Source organism: Nerophis ophidion, linkage group LG14, assembly GCF_033978795.1.
Source record: "Nerophis ophidion isolate RoL-2023_Sa linkage group LG14, RoL_Noph_v1.0, whole genome shotgun sequence".
Classification (NCBI taxonomy): Eukaryota; Metazoa; Chordata; class Actinopteri; order Syngnathiformes; family Syngnathidae; genus Nerophis; species Nerophis ophidion.
The window spans coordinates 11314493-11331578 of NC_084624.1; the positions used below are offsets into that span (position 1 = coordinate 11314493).

A 17086-nucleotide genomic window follows, 5' to 3' on the forward strand; every position below is an offset into this window, starting at 1 on the left:
GAGCAACTTAAATCCGTCGATTGGTAAGTGTTTTTTTCGCATTAAATGTGGGTGGAAGGAAACGTAATATAGTTGCAAATGCATCTGCAGGTTTTCCATACATCTCTGTGCCATGTCTGCTTTAGCACCGCCGGTAAATAGCATGTTAGCATCGATTAGCGTAGCATGTTAGCATCGATAAGCTGGCAGTCAAAATCAACAAAACTCACCTTTGTGATTTCGTTGACTATCGTTGCAAATGCATCTGCAGGTTATCCATACATCTCTGTCATGTCTGCTTTAGCATCGCCGGTCAAATGTGGAGACACTCTGGTACATTCAATGGGGGTCTGGCGGCAGACACTTTCGCATCTTCGGGCCAGTGGTGCAACTTGAATCCCTCCCTGTTAGTGTTGTTACACCCTCCGACAACACACCGACGAGACATGATGTCTCCAAGGTTCCAAAAAATAGTCAAAAAAACTGAAAATAACAGAGCTGAGACCCAATGTTTACAATGTGTTGAAAATGAAAATGGCGGGTGTTACCTCGGCGACGTCACATTCTGACGTCATCCCCTCCAGCTCGGTAAAAAGAAAGGCGTTTAATTCACCAAAATTCACCCATTTAGGGTTCAGAAATCGGTTAAAAAAATAGATGGTCTTTTTTCTGCACCATCAAGGTATATATTGACGCTTACATAGGTCTGGTGATAATGTTCCTCTTAAAAGGGGAACTGCACTTTTTCTTTTGAAACTCTGCCTATTGTGGACAATCATTCTGAAAGACTAATGGATTTTTTTAAAATGCATTTTTAATATCAATCCAATCCACTTTATTTATATAGCACATTTAAACAACAGTAATGTTTCCAAAGTGCCGCACAGCCATGTTAAAAACAATATTAGAAAAGAATATTAAACTCCACCAATGACTGAATATCAAACGTAAATAAAAGTCCGCTAACAGCTGAGCCGCTATCCTGCCCATAAAATCCGATACATCTCATTGTGCAACATGAGAATGTTTTACGGAACTAAATGGGATCTCTGAATGAGGTTCACAATAATTCCAAAGTAGTAATTCCACCCAAACATACAATATTAGTACACAGCTCATGGGGGAAAAATAGTCCATCCATCCATCCATTTTCTACCGCTTATTCCCTTCTGGGGTCACGGGGGGCGCTGGCGCCTATCTCAGCTTCAATCGGGCGAAAGGCGGGGTACACCCTGGACAAGTCGCCACCTCATCGCAGGGCCAACACAGATAGACAGACAACATTCACACTCACATTCACACACTAGGGCCAATTTAGTGTTGCCAATCAACCTATCCCCAGGTGCATGTCTTTGGAAGTGGGAGGAAGCCGGAGTACCCGGAGGGAACCCACGCATTCACGGGGAGAACATGCAAACTCCACACAGAAAGATCCTGAGCCTGGGATTGAACTCAGGACTGCAGGACCTTCGTATTGTGAGTCAGACGCACTAACCCCTCTGCCACCGTGAAGCCCCGGAAAAAATAGTATTTTCTGTTATTGTCATTGTAAGTGGGCCAAAACACTTATATTTGAAAATAATCTCATGCAAATGACTGCTGATATAATTAATTACAATAACATAGATAGATAAATAGATAGTCCTTTATTGATTCCTTCAGGTGAATTCCCTCAGGAAAATAAAAATTCCAGCAGCAATGTACAGAATTAAGATCGAATTTAAAAAGTAAAAAGTAAATAATTGGGGTATAAATTAAATTTATAAACACTTATAAATATTAATCATAAATAGCTATTATAAGACAGAAAGTAGCAGGGATGTATACTTTTTGAATGTTTACATCTCATTGTGCAACATGAGAATGTGTTACAGAACTACAAACCCCGTTTCCATATAAATTGAGAAATTGTGTTAGATGTAAATATAAACAGAATACAATGATTTGCAAATTCTTTTCAACCCATATTCAGTTGAATATGCTTCAAAGACAACATATTTGATGTTCAAACTGATAATCTTTTTTTTGGGGGGCAAATAATCATTAACTTTAGAATTTGATACCAGCAACACATGACAAAGAAGTTGGCAAAGGTGGCAATAAATACTGATAAAGTTGAGGAATGCTCATCAAACACTTATTTGGAACATCCCACAGGTGTGCAGGCTAATTGGGAACAGGTGGGTGCCCTGATTGGGTATAAAAACAGCTTCCCAAAAAATGCTCAGTCTTTCACAAGAAAGGATGGGGCGAGGTACACCCCTTTGTCCACAACTGCGTGAGCAAATAGTCAAACAGTTTAAGAACGTTTCTCAAAGTGCATTTGCAAGAGATTTAGGGATTTCAACATCTACGGTCATCATCAAAAGGTTCAGAGTATCTAGAGAAATCATTTCACGTAAGCGGCATGGCTGGAAACCAACATTGAATGACCATGATCGTCGATCCCTCAGACGGCACTGTATCAAAAACTGACATCAATCTCTAAAGGATATCACCACATGGGCTCAGGAACACTTCAGAAAACCACTGTCACTAAATACAGTTCGTCGCTACATCTGTAAGTGCAAGTTAAAGCTCTACTATGCAAAGCGAAAGCCATTTATCAACAACATCCAGAAACGCCGGCGGCTCTCTGGGCCCGAGATCATCTAAGATGGACTGATGTAAAGTGAAAAAGTGCTCTGTGGTCTGACGAGTCCACATTTGCAATTGTTTTTGGAAATATTAGACAACGTGTCATCCGGACCAAAGGGGAAGCGAACCATCCAGACTGTTATCGACGCAAAGTTCAAAAGCCAGCATCTGTGATGGTATGGGGGTGCATTAGTGCCCAAGGCATGGGTAACTTACACATCTGTGAAGGCACCATTAATGCTGAAAGATACATACAGGTTTTGGAACAACATATGCTGCCATCTAAGCGCCGTCTTTTTCATGGACTCCCCTGCTTTTTTCAGCAAGACAATGCCAAGCCACATTCAGCACGTGTTACAATAGTGTGGCTTCGTAAAAAAAAGGGTGCGGGTACTTTCCTGGCCCGCCTGCAGTCCAGACCTGTCTCCGATCGGAAATGTGTGGCGCATTATGAAGCATAAAATACGACTGAAGCTCTACATCAAGCAAGAATGGTAAATAATTCCACTTTCAAAGCTTCAACAATTAGTTTCCTCAGTTCCCAAACGTTTATTGAGTGTTGTTAAAAGAAAAGGTGATGTAACACAGTGGTGAACATGCCCTTTCCCAACTACTTTGGCACGTGTTGCAGCCATGAAATTCTAAGTTAATTATTATTTGCAAAAAAGAAATACATTTTATGAGTTTGAACATCAAATATCTTTCAATCCATTGAATATGGATTGAAAATTATTTGCAAATCATTGTATTCCGTTTATCTAAGACAATTTCCCAACTCATATGGAAACAGGGTTTGTAAGTGGGCCAAAACACTGATATTAGAAAATCTAATGTAGATGACTGCTGTCATTTAAGCATAATAACATTTATAAATATTAATCATGTATAGCTATTATCATTTTAAAGAAATGCCAATAAACAGAAAGTTTACAGACAGAAAATTACCACAATGAAAACTTTAATCCCACTCTTACATCTCATCGTGCAACATGAGAATGTTTTAAGGAGAACTAAATGCCATATCTGAAATGTGTACAATTGATTTCCAAAGCAGGACTCCAATACTAGTCCACAGATCATGGAAAACATATATATTTTTGGTTACTGTTATTGTAAGTGGGCCAAAACACTTCTATTAGAAAATAACGTCATGGAAGTAACTTCTGTCATTTGATTATAATGAAACATTCAATTTATTTTGTCAGGTTTGTGACAGGTGTGCTGCTGCTGAGGCCCCAGTTTGCACGTCTAATGTTGCACCACTGAATGCTCAGGGAGTTTTTGCATATGTTCACACATGCAAAACCAGAGGGAACATTGTTTAGGACTTGAAGATATACAAAAGGATCATCCAGCATATATGTTGTGAATAGTTCAAAATGTATGATTTCGGTATTAAAATCCTTCCGCGCAGTTGAAGAAAAGCCTCGGTGTCTTATCAGTGCAAACAATCTGGAAGAGATGTATAGATGGAGTGGCTGTCTCTCCTGGTGTCACCACACCTCAGCTTCAGGTCAAATAAACACAAATCCATTCTGCAGACCCAATCGAAGAGCTGACGTGTATTTCAGCACTCGGGTCCCGGGCGTGACTCTCAGGAAATGGCTTTTGATTCGCCAGCATCAATTTGTCACGGCGGTATACATGCGGACACGCAGGATGAGGAAGAGGGGACACTGGAATGTGCAGAGTACTCAAACATTGGCCTCGAGTACTTTTCCAGTTGTACGTCAAATGCAGTTTTATTGCTGAACTATTATTAGACTGCTGTATTTTCCGGACTATAAGGCGCACTTAAAATAGTTGTTTTCCCACAAAACTCGACGGTGCTCCTAATGTACGGAATAAAACTGGTTTTGCTTACCGACCTCAAAGCTATTTTATTTGTTACATGGTGTAATAAGTGTCACATCTACAACCTTTAGTCACTCTGCAGAAAAAGGCCATCAGGATTGTTTCCAATGTTCACTGCAGACATCATGCAAATCCACTATTTATGAACTTAAAGCAACTTAAACTGAACGATGTGATCAATTTTAAAACTGCTCAAATTATGTTTAGGGCATCCCAAAACTCTCTACCGTCCAATATACAGAACCTATTCCATGACAGAGATGATCACCATAGCTACAGTTTAAGAGGAAACAACAAATTATATTTGCCGAAATTTGGAACCACTTTAAAATCGATGTGCATTTCAGTGCGTGGAGTCAGTCTGTGGAACAACTTAGGGGACGAGTTAAAAAGGTGTTCAAGCATGATTCAATTTAATCAATCAATCAATCAATGTTTATTTATATAGCCCCAAATCACAAATGTCTCAAAGGACTGCACAAATCATTACGACTACAACATCCTCGGAAGAACCCACAAAAGGGCAAGGAAAACTCAGACCCAGTGGGCAGGGAGAATTCACGTCCAGTGGGACGCCAGTGACAATGCTTACTATGAGAAACCTTGGAGAGGACCTCAGATGTGGGCAACACCCCCCCCTGTAGGGGACCGAAAGCAATGGATGTCGAGCGGGTCTAACATGATACTGTGAAAGTTCAATCCATAGTGGCTCCAACACAGCCGCGAGAGTTCAGTTCAAGCGGATCCAAGACAGCAGCGAGAGTCCCGTCCACAGGAGACCATCTCAAGCGGAGGCGGGTCAGCAGCGTAGAGATGTCCCCAACCGATACACAGGCGAGCGGTCCATCCTGGGTCCCGACGAGCGGTCCATCCTGGGTCTCGACTCTGGACAGCCAGTACTTCATCCATGGTCATCGGACCGGACCCCCTCCACAAGGGAGGGGGGGACATAGGAGAAAGAAAAGAAGCGGCAGATCAACTGGTCTAAAAAGGAGGTCTATTTAAAGGCTAGAGTATACAGATGAGTTTTAAGGTGAGACTTAAATGCTTCTACTGAGGTAGCACCTCGAACTGTTACCGGGAGGGCATTCCAGAGTACTGGAGCCCGAACGGAAAACGCTCTATAGCCCGCAGACTTTTTTTGGGCTCTAGGAATCACTAATAAGCCGGAGTCTTTTGAACGCAGATTTCTTGCCGGGACATATGGTACAATACAATCGGCAAGATAGGATGGAGCTAGACCGTGTAGTATTTTATACGTAAGTAGTAAAATCTTAAAGTCACATCTTAAGTGCACAGGAAGCCAGTGCAGGTGAGCCAGTACAGGCGTAATATGATCAAACTTTCTTGTTCTTGTCAAAAGTCTAGCAGCCGCATTTTGTACCAACTGTAATCTTTTAATGCTAGACATGGGGAGACCCCAAAATAATACGTTACAGTAATCGAGGCGAGACGTAACAAACACATGGATAATGATCTCGGCGTCTTTAGTGGACAAAATGGAGCGAATTTTAGCGATATTACGGAGATGAAAGAAGGCCGTTTTAGTAACGCTTTTAATGTGTGACTCAAAGGAGAGAGTTGGGTCGAAGATAATACCCAGATTTTTTACAGAGTCACCTTGTTTTATTATTTGGTTGTCAAATGTTAGTTGTATTATTAAATACAGGTCGGTGTCTAGCAGGACCGATAATCAGCATTTCCGTTTTTTGGGCATTAAGTTGCAAAAATTTAGCGGACATCCATTGTTTAATTTCATTAAGACACGCTTCCAACTGACTACAGTCCGGCGTGTTGGTCAGCTTTAGGGGCATGTAGAGTTGGGTGTCATCAGCATAACAGTGAAAGCTAACACCGTATTTGCGTATGATTTATGAATTTAAAACACTGTTTAAAAAAGAAGTACTGAAGAAGTACGATGAGGAAAGAGAGTGATGCCCTCAGCACAGAGCGATGGAAGAGAGGTGTATTGTCGGAGAGTCTTTGGGCCCGTGTGTGTGTGTGTGTGTGTGCATGTGCATGTGTGTGTTTTGTCTCGTCTTGTCTCATGGTATTGTTAGTGTACAGGAGTTTTTCTTGTTTTTTTTACAGAGTATTGTTTTTGTATTATATTGTTTATGTCAAATGTGGAACGAGTGAGAGGGGTTGGGCTATTATAAGCAGCTGCTTCATCCAACCCCTTTTCAAGCCTTGCATAAAAATTTTTGCCAACATGTAAAAAAAACAAAAGCTGTGTTTAGTTGTACTGTGCAGGTTTTAAATAAATATTTCAATTTAATTCAAATTCAATTCAAATTCAATTCAAGTGTGACCAGTAGATGGCAGTCAAACATAAAAGATACATTTAGACTGCAATATGATGGTGTGGAAGGGGATTGTCATCAGTGCGTTGCGGGAGGAAAGGTCAGCGCCTCGGTCCAGGGTGCTGAAAACAGAGCGCCATCATACGGGGGCGTCAGCACATGCCACGCCCCCGTATGATGGCGCTCTGTTTTTAGCACCCTGGACCGAGGCACTGACCTTTTTATCAGTTTGAACATCAAATATGTTGTCTTTGTAGCATATTCAACTGAATATGGCTTGAAAAGGATTTGCAAATCATTGTATTCCGTTTATATTTACATCTAACACAATTTACCAACTCATATGGAAACAGGGTTTGTAGATGACCATAGTAACTAATTAGGTTCCCGTAGTAACTAATTAGGTTACCATAGTAACTGGTATATCATCCAAAAGCGCAGATTCCAACCATTGAAATACCAAGACTGAGTATAATGGCAGCTACACTTTCCATCTTAAAGATCTAAAAAAAAATGATATGGTAATGTCCGGCGGGCCAGATTGAAAAGCTCAACGGGCCGCATGTGGCCTCCGGGCTTTAATCTGCCCAAGTCTGTGTTTAGGTTTAGGTCAGGGGTAGGGAACCTATGGCTCTAGAGCCAGATGTGGCTCTTTTGATGACTGCATCTGCCTCTCGGATAAATCTTAGCTGACATCGCTTAACGCGATAATTATGAATAATTTCGCTGGTAATCACAGTGCTAAAAATAACGTGCAAAATACAAAACATTCTCATGCATTTAATTCCATCCATCCGTTTTCTACCGCACCTGTTCAAGAAGTCGCATTAATGGTAAGAAGTATTTTATGTCACGATAGGGGGGGGGGGTTGCAGCTTACTGCGGGGTCATTCTCCCAGGAAGGCACACGGACTACTCGGGATATGGCATTTAGGTAAAAACATGATTTAATTTTAACTAAAAAAATATACAAACAAAAATCACTCACAGCGGAGGCACAACTTGGGACTAAAGAACAAAGCTAACGCATAAACAGACTATGAACATAAATCAAACAAAACTTACTTGGCATGGCATGAAGCACGAAACTAATGCAAGGCATGAAACAAGTCAGCACAGGGCGACTGACTGGCAAAGACGAGCTTAAATACTGCCTCTGATTAGTGCTCGGGAAGCAGGTGAGTGGGCATTTTGTCCACCAGAGACAGGTGGACAAAATGAGTAACCAAGGAAACCAGACAAGGGAGTGAAAAAAACAAGAACTTAAAGAGTCCAAAGGACAAACATCACATGGCCGAACAAAAACATGATCAACAGACATGACATTTGATTTATTATTGGTTAGCTTCAGAATAACAATGTTATTAAAAATAATAAGAGACTTATTATACTCAAAAAATGTTGGTCTTACTTAAAAATGCACACATTTAGTTGTATTCAGATTTAAAAAATATGATATGGCTCTCACGGAAATACATTTTGAAATATTTGGATTTCATGGCTCTCTCAGCCAAAAAGGTTCTCGACCCCTGGTTTAGGTTATCTTTTTTCAGCCAAGGCACATTTTTTTGCATTGAAAAAATGCGGAGGCACACCACCAGCAGAAATCATTAATCAGTTGACAGTAAAAAGTTGTCGCAATTGTTGGATATGACTTTAAACCATAACCAAGCATGCATCACTATAGCTCTTGTCTCAAAGTAGGTGTACTGTCACCACCTGTCACATCACACCCTGACTTATTAGGACTTTTTGGCAGTTTTCCTGTGTGTAGTGTTTTACTTCCTATTTTGGTGGCTTTTCCTTTTTTGTCGGTATTTTCCTGTAGCACAGGGGTGTCAAACTCAAATACAGAGTGGGCCAAAATTTAAAACCGAACAAAGCAGTGGGCCGAAGTTGAACACGTTAACCTTTTAATAGGGACCCAAACAAGTTTTGCATTGAATCTTGAACAAGCAAGGCTTACAGTATACAAATTTATAGTGACATGCAAAATCGAGTTTCAAATAATAATCCCATCCATCCATTTTTCTACCGCTTATTCCCTTTCGGGGTCGCGGGGGGCGCTGGCGCCTATCTCAGCTACAATCGGGCGCAAGGCGGGGTACACCCTGGACAAGTCGCCACCTCATCGCAGGGCCAACACAGATAGACAGACAACATTCACACTCACATTCACACACTAGGGCCAATTTTTAGTGTTGCCAATCAACCTACCCCAGGTGCATGTCTTTGGAAGTGGGAGGAAGCCGGAGTACCCGGAGGGAACCCACGCATTCACGGGGAGAACATGCAAACTCCACACAGAAAGATCCCGAGCCTGGATTTGAACCCAGGACTGCAGGACCTTCGTATTGTGAGGCAGACGCACTAACCCCTCTGCCACCGTGAAGCCCAAATAATAGGATAGTACTTTATTGATTCCTTCAGGAGAGTTCCTTCAGGATGTACTACCAGTCTGTGGTTGCCAGTGTTCTGTTCTACATGGTAGTGTCCTTTGGGGGGCAGTACATCTAAGAAGGACAGCTCCAGACTTGAGAAACTGATCAGGCGGGCCGGTTCTACAATCGGAATGAAACTGGACTCACTGGTGACGGTGGCAGAGAAAAGGACTGTTACAAACTAGTGAGCATCCTGGATGATGCCAGTCACCCTCTGCATAGTGTTATCAGTAGCCAGAGGAGCCTGTTCAGTGCTAGACAGCTTCATCCCAAGTGCAGGATTAATAGACCCAAGAACTCCTTTGTCCCACACGCCATTAGACTGTACAACTCCTCTCTGGGACGGGGGACAGGGGGTATTAGGATGACAGGGGATGCAAAACATTAACAGTGCAATACGTTTTCATAACATGGTCTCTACTGCCTACTTTGTCTTGTTATATTCTTATTTTACTGTTATATTGTTATTCCCATTGTTTTTATTCTTTTTGTAATATTTCTCTATTTTGTTTCCATTCAAACCCCCATTATTTACTTTTTACTTTTTTCTTTAAATTGATCTCAACTCTGTACATTGCTGCTGGAATTTTAATTTTCCTGAAGGAACTCTCCTGAAGGAATCAATAAAGTACTATCCATAATAATAATAATTAAAAAAATATCAATGGCATATCAACTAAAATTTAGATGAAAATGGAATGCCTCTTTTTGGCGGCGGGGTTGAGGTGGACGGGGCTTGGTAATAGCAGGGGGTGTATATTGTAGCGCCCGGAAGAGTTAGTGCTGCAAGGGGTTCTGGGTATTTGTTCTGTTGTGTTTATGTTGTGTTACGGTGCGGGTGTTCTCCCAAAATGTGTCATTCTTGTTTGGTGTGGGTTTACAGTGTGGCGCATATTTGTAACAGTCTTAAAGTTGTTTATACGGCCACCCTCAGTGTGACCTGCATGGCTGTTGACCAAGTATGAATTGCATTCACTTGTGTGTGTGTGTGTATAAGCCGCATATATTATGTGACTGGGCCGGCACGCTGTTTGTATGGAAGAAAAACGGACGTGGCGACAGGTTGTAGAGAACGGGATGAAATTCGGGAGGGACACTGGACTTCGGGAGTCTCCTGGGAAAATCGGGAGGGTTGGCAAGTAAGAGTATTAGCGGTGAATGCGGTGTTACAGCAGCGGGCCAGCTCTAATGTTAATTTGATATTGCCTCAAGGGCCAAGTGAAATTATACAAGAGTTTGACACCCATGATGTAGCAGTTTCATGTCTTCCTTTGAGCGATACTTCCTGCATCTACTTTGTTTTAGCAATCAATAATATTTCACTTGTTTTTATCCTTCTTAGTGGGGACATTGTTGATTGTCATGTCATGTTCGGACGCACTTTGTCTTTCCTCCACAGTAGGTGGAACCACTTTTAAAACCATAATTAATGATATTGTTTTGCTGCAAAAAAAAACTGTACGGCTAATAAACAAAGCAGGATGTTATGACCATACCCATCCATTATTTGTTAAATCAAAACTTATGAAATTTCAAGATATTGTTTATTATAAAATCACACAGATAATGTTCAAAGCAAAAATAAATACTCTTCCAGAAGGAATTCAAAAATACTTCTCTCTACAGACCAGCAAATACAATCTAAGAGATGAATCTAAGTTTATTTGACCAAAAGCAAGATTAGTTGTTAAACGTAGATGTTTATCTGTTCTTGGTGTTAATTTGTGGAATTCTGTTGGTAAAGAAATAAGAATGAGTGACTCAGTATTTAATTTCAAAAAGAACATGTCACAATGTATTTTAAAAAGTTATGCGAACTAGAAATGTATGTCTGTTTGGTTAAATGTTGTATTTAGAAGGTATGTATGTTTATCTATTTACAAAAGAGTGCATGTGTGTAAGTACATATTTTTGTATTATTTGTTAAAGGGCAACTTAAATGTAAATGCTGAATGACTATATTTCTTTTGTAGTACAAAATTATTAGAAAAGGTAACTTAATTGAATGTAAAAAACTGTTATGTTGGGCTTATAAGCTTTTTTGCTTCTGCCTGTTTCAGTCATGTTATTCATTTTTGAATCGTGATCTGTGTTTGAATATGTTTTTTGTTAGACTGAAAATAAACTGAACTGAACTGAAGTCCAGCATTCTGTTTTTGTTTACTTTGTAGCCAGTTCAGTTTAAGTTTGATTCTGCGTAGCCTTCCCTAAGCTTCAATGCCTTTTCTTAGGGGCACTCACCTTTTGTTAATTTTTGGTTTTAGCATTACACACTTTTTTACCTGCACACTGCCTCCCGCTGTTTCCGACATCTACGAAGCAAATAGCTACCGACTGCCACCTACTGATATGAAAATGTATTACATGGTGTCTCTGCCCAGCTCTAGACAGCACAACACATCATTTGCAGACTATAATTACTAGTTTGCATTAAATATGTTTAACCTAAATAGGTGGAATTAGATCATACCCCACGGTTGTGCCGCGGCACAGTGGTTGAAAAACACTGATCTGGACTAAACAACTCCTCTCCTGACCCTTTCCTTTCTGTCCCGTGTCTCCCAAAAGGTTCATGAAGGCAGCACCCATGTTTCTCGACCCCAACTTCAAGCGACTCGCCAAAGTCAGCAGTTACTTGCCTCCCTTCGGATTCAAAACCCAAGGTAAGAAATCTTCAGTTTTTGACGTCTCCCTTGTTTTTTTGTGCGCTTCATGACGATAAAATCAGACTCCTTTTTAGCGACCGTGATGCTGTTTATTTTGAATCGCCTGATTTTAGATAGTCTGGTTTTTTTTTTCCGCGTTCAAAAGAAGCGTTTACCTCATCAGCCGCTTATCTACTTGTGGCTGAAGTACATCCAAAAGCCCGCCACAATGACACGGGAAGGCATCCAGGAGATAACATGCTACAGGCTTCAGTGATGTACTTGAAAGCCTGGGCGCAGCAGTGAATGTTACCTTTGTGCTCCGTCAAGTGTTTGCTCCACACACAGATGCCCTCACTGTCAGCTTTACACCTGGTTTGTGTTTTCGCTCTGGACCGCCAAGACCGTCAGGCTTCTCTTTTGTCATGCTGCTGAAATACACCCTTTTAAAACTGAGGTGTCAAAGTCGTTTTCACTGAGGGGGCCGGACATAACATAGCTGTTCTTACACAATTTTTGTGCAGTAACTTATTAGACCATGGGTGTCAAACTCTGGCCCGCGGGCCAAATTTGGCCCGCTGTGTAATTTAATTTGGCCCTTGAGACAATATCAAATTAACATTAGAGCTGGCCCGCCGGTATTATACAGCAGCGGTGCCGCTGTAACACCACATTCACCGCTAATACTCATACTTGCCAACCCTCACGATTTTCCGGAACTCCCAAATTTCAGTGCCCCTCCCGAAAATCTCCCAGGGCAACCATTCTTCCGAATTTCTCCCGATTTCCACTCGGACGACAATATTGGCACTGCCTTTAGCGTCCTCTGCAACCTGTCGTCACATCCGCTTTTCCCACATAGAAATAGCGTGCCAACCCAGTCACATAATATATGTGGCTTTTACACACACACACGCACAAGTGAATGCAAGCATACTTGTTCAACAGCCATACAGGTCACACTGAGGGTGGTCGTATAAACAACTTTAACACTGTTACAAATATGCACCACACTTTGAACCCACACCCAACAAGAATAACAAACACATTTCGGGAGAACATCCGCACCGTAACACAACATAAACACAACAGAACAAATACCCAGAAACTCTTCCGGGACGCTAAATTATACCCCCCCCCCCCCCCCCTCCCCCCAGCAATAATTAACGTTTTACTCATGCACTTTCTCTTGCTACTTCAAGGCTTGAATGTTTGATTCATTCATTATTGTTATTTTATTTGCAAATGTATTATTAGCCGGTGGAAAAAGTTTATTTTGATTTTTACGTCAGAGGGCTGCAAATAGAAAAGAGGCATTCAAATAGTATTTAAATTTTATTTGATATGCCATTGATATTTTTTAATTATTATTATTTAAAACCCGATTTTACATGTCACTATAAAGTTATATAAGCCTTGCTTGTTCAATATTCAATACAAGACTTGTTTGGGTTCCTATTAAAAGGTTCATTTGTTCAACCTTGGCCCGCGGCTTTGTTCAGTTTAAAATTTTGGCCCATTCTGTATTTGAGTTTGACAACACTGTATTAGACACTGCGATGAGGTGGCGACTTGTCCAGGGTGTACACCGCCTTCCGCCCGATTGTAGCTGAGATAGTCACCAGTGCCCCCCGCCACCCCAAAGGGAATAAGTGGTAGAAAAAGGATGGATGGATGGAAATTATTGGATAATTTTTTATGCATTTTATTTTCAGATTTGAAAAAAAATGTTTTAAAGCATAGGTGTCAAACTCTGGCCCCCCGTGTAATTTCATTTGGCCCTTAAGGCAATATCAAATTAACATTACAGCTGGCCCGCCGGTGCCATACAGCGGTGGCGCTGTAACACCGCATTCACCGATTTCCCGGGAGACTCTCGAATTCCAGTGCCCCTCCCGAAAATCTCCCGGTGCAACCATTCTCCCGAATTCCACCCGGACAACAATATTGGGGGTGTGCCTTAAAGGCACTGCCTTTAGCGTCCCCTACAACCTGTCGTCAAGTCTGTTTTTACTTCTCACAAACAGCGTGCCGGCCCAGTCATGTAATATATGTGGCTTCTACACACATGTAAGTAAATGCAAGGCAGACTTGATCAACAGCCTACAGGTCACACTGAGGGTGGCCATATAAACAACTTTAACACTGTTACAAATATGCGCCACACTGTGAACCCACACCAAACAAAAATGACCAACACATTTCGGGAGAACATCTGCACCATAACACAACATAAATACAACTTAACAAATACCCAGAACCCCTTGCAGCACTAACTCTTCCGGACCGCTACAATATACCCCCCCTCGCCGCTACCAACAAACCCCACCCCCCTAACCCCACCCATCTGAGCCCCGACATTAACTGAGCAGTAAAAAGGCCTGTATGGTTGATTTATTCATTATTTTATTTTCAAATGTATTATTAGCCTCTGGAAAAAGTTAATATTAAGATTTACCTCAAAAGGCTGCAAATACAAAACAGGTATTCAATTTGTATTAAAATTTTATTTGATATGCCAGTGATATTTTTTAATTATTATTATTATTATTTTAAACTCAATTCTGCATGTCACTAAAGTTATATAAGCCTTGCTTGTTCAATATTCAATGAAAAACTTGTTTGGGTCCCTATTAAAAGGTTCATTTGTTCAACCTCTGCCCGCGACTTTGTTCACTTTTAAATTTTGGCTCACTCTGTATTTGAGTTTGACACCGCTGTTTTAAAGGGTTCGTCTATGGCAGGGGTGTCCAAACTTTTTCCACTTAGGTCCGCATACTGAAAAATCAAAGCAAGCGGGGGGCATATTTAAATTTTTTAATTTTAAAAACCAATACAATATATGTTTAACCAATATACATTTAGGCCTCCACTCAAGCTTGATCCCGGGGACTCCAAAGGGTTTTGGTCAAAAAAATATTAAAAATGTGTCATTATTCAGTATTATTTTGTTTTATCATTATTCAAGTTTTAAATCTCCAGATCAACATTAGGTCCATCTGTCGATATAATGATTTTAAAGATTTAAGTTGTATGCTCTTTTTGTAAAAAAAAACCCCCTGTTTTTTGATGGAAAAAAACACAAAATATGCAATATTATCACCCAATATTTTTTTAAGTGGAATATTTGAGATTATATAATAATTGGAGCATTAAAAAGTCAATAACTAATAACACCATTGATTTTAATTCATTATAATTTTTTGAGCAATGACACTCAAAAACAAATCACACTAAAATTAATGGGGATCCAAAAGGGTCCTACTCAGTGTTAAAAAATGAATAATCCATTTTTTTACTGTTTACTTTTAACACAATAATCTCGAGATCAACTTCAGATCCATCTGTGAATTATAAGTTTTATTGTTGTTGATGTTTTTTGTTTGTTCATTTTAGGCCCTTCTTTAAAAAAACAGCTCAGTTTTTTAAATGGCAAACACAAAATATGCAACATTTTCCCCCAAAAATATGTCCAAGTGGAAAATGTAATTGGCGCCTTGAATAGGTCAATAAATCATGACAATGATTTTGATTCATTATTATTTTTTAAAGAAAGAAACAGCCTGCATGGCAGCTTTGTGTTATTAGAGTAAACATTGCAACATTTTCTTGTTACATTTCACCTGTTTGCTCTTTTATATCACTTTTTACGTTTTAAAAATGTTTCAATCGTATTTTTAAAATGCGCCGTGGGGCCGTTAAAAAATTACCTGCGGGCCACACTTTGGACACCCCTGGTCTATGGCTTCTGTATATGCTCCAAATGATCCCTCTTAACTCTAGACCAGGGGTCGGCAACCCAAAATCATGAAAGAGCCGTATTGGACCAAAAATACAAAAAAAACATCTGTCCGGAGCCACAAAAAATTAAGACTTCTATAAGTGATATAATGAAGTCAGCACATGATATAAGTGTCTATATTAGCCTACTATCAAAATAACCACGTGTCGCAGACACAAATCTTCGTTGACAGATGTTGAAATCTAAAATTGATTCGATACATTTTTACAAGATTGGAGAGTATTACTAAAACGCAGGCTTCTCAGAGGGTGAGGTAACTACTCTAAATCAGTGGTCCCCAACCACTGGGCCGCGGCCCGGTATTGGGCCGCAGAATAATTTTTTCTTAATTTTAAATTTTGTATTTAATTTTTTAAAAATTATTTAATCTACATAAAAAACACAAAATACACTTACAATTAGTGCACCAACCCAAAAAACCTCCTTTTTTCATGACAAAACAAACAAAAAAAAAACACCTCCTCTGCCGGGCCGCGGGACAAATTATAAAGCGTTGACCGGTCCGCAGCTACAAAAAGGTTGGGGGCCACTGCTCCAAATCAGTGGTCCCCAACCACCGGGCTGCAGAAGAATCTTTTATAAATTTTAAATTTTTATTTATTTATTAAATCAACATAAAAAACACAAGAAACACTTACAATTAGTGCACCAACCAAAAAAACCTCCCTTTTTCATGAAAAAAATAAATAAAATAAATCCCACCCCCACTGGGCCGCGGGACAAGTTATCAAGCATTGACCGGTCCGCAGTTACAAAAAGATTGAGGACCACTGCTCTAAATAACTGGCTTAGAATGGCCAATGGTATAGATGTGAGTCCAACTTAAAGTAAAAAGTAAGCTGTCTTATTCTAATGGAATTATAACAATCTTTGAAAGCTGGTTTCCATTTGCTGTGGTCTGGAACAACTATCAGACATGCAGCCAATATTGCATACAGACAACATGTCATGAGAAATGCAGATATAAATTAAATACACAGGAGGACATAAGTAAAGGAAATTAAATTAACTCCAATATACCTACTCGTGAGGCATAATGATGCAATATGTGCATACAGCTGGCCTAAATAGCATGCTAGCATCGATTAGTTTGCAGTCATGCACTGACCAATTATGCTTGATAAGCACTCAACACAAGCCAATAACATCAAGGAAGCATAAAAAGTTTGGTGGACAAAATGAGACAAAGAATGAGTGGCATAAAATATGTCTTTCTCTGGCATCGTTGAAGAATGTCATACATGTAAAGAAAATTACAGTGAGTTCATGGACCGCCAAAATTAGGAGGACAAAGCGGCGCTCTCAGAGAATCATGTTTAATATAAACAGTGGGATTTCTAACAATTAGGGAGGTATGTGTCACGCTGTTTTCTTACAGAAACCCTATTAAAACAAAAACATATTTTTTCCCAATCTTTTTCAATT

The 17086-nt window shown here is 40.1% G+C and overlaps 1 protein-coding gene across 3 annotated transcripts in view; it reads left to right on the plus strand.

Moving 5' to 3' along the window:
- st3gal3b (ST3 beta-galactoside alpha-2,3-sialyltransferase 3b) overlaps positions 1-17086 on the plus strand; it is a 202146-nt gene that overhangs the window by 85153 nt on the left and 99907 nt on the right. For all 3 annotated transcript variants that reach the window (XM_061919835.1, XM_061919836.1, XM_061919834.1), the window contains one exon: positions 11783-11877. In XM_061919835.1, the coding sequence (XP_061775819.1) occupies positions 11783-11877 (95 nt within the window). The remainder of the gene's footprint in view (positions 1-11782; positions 11878-17086) is intronic.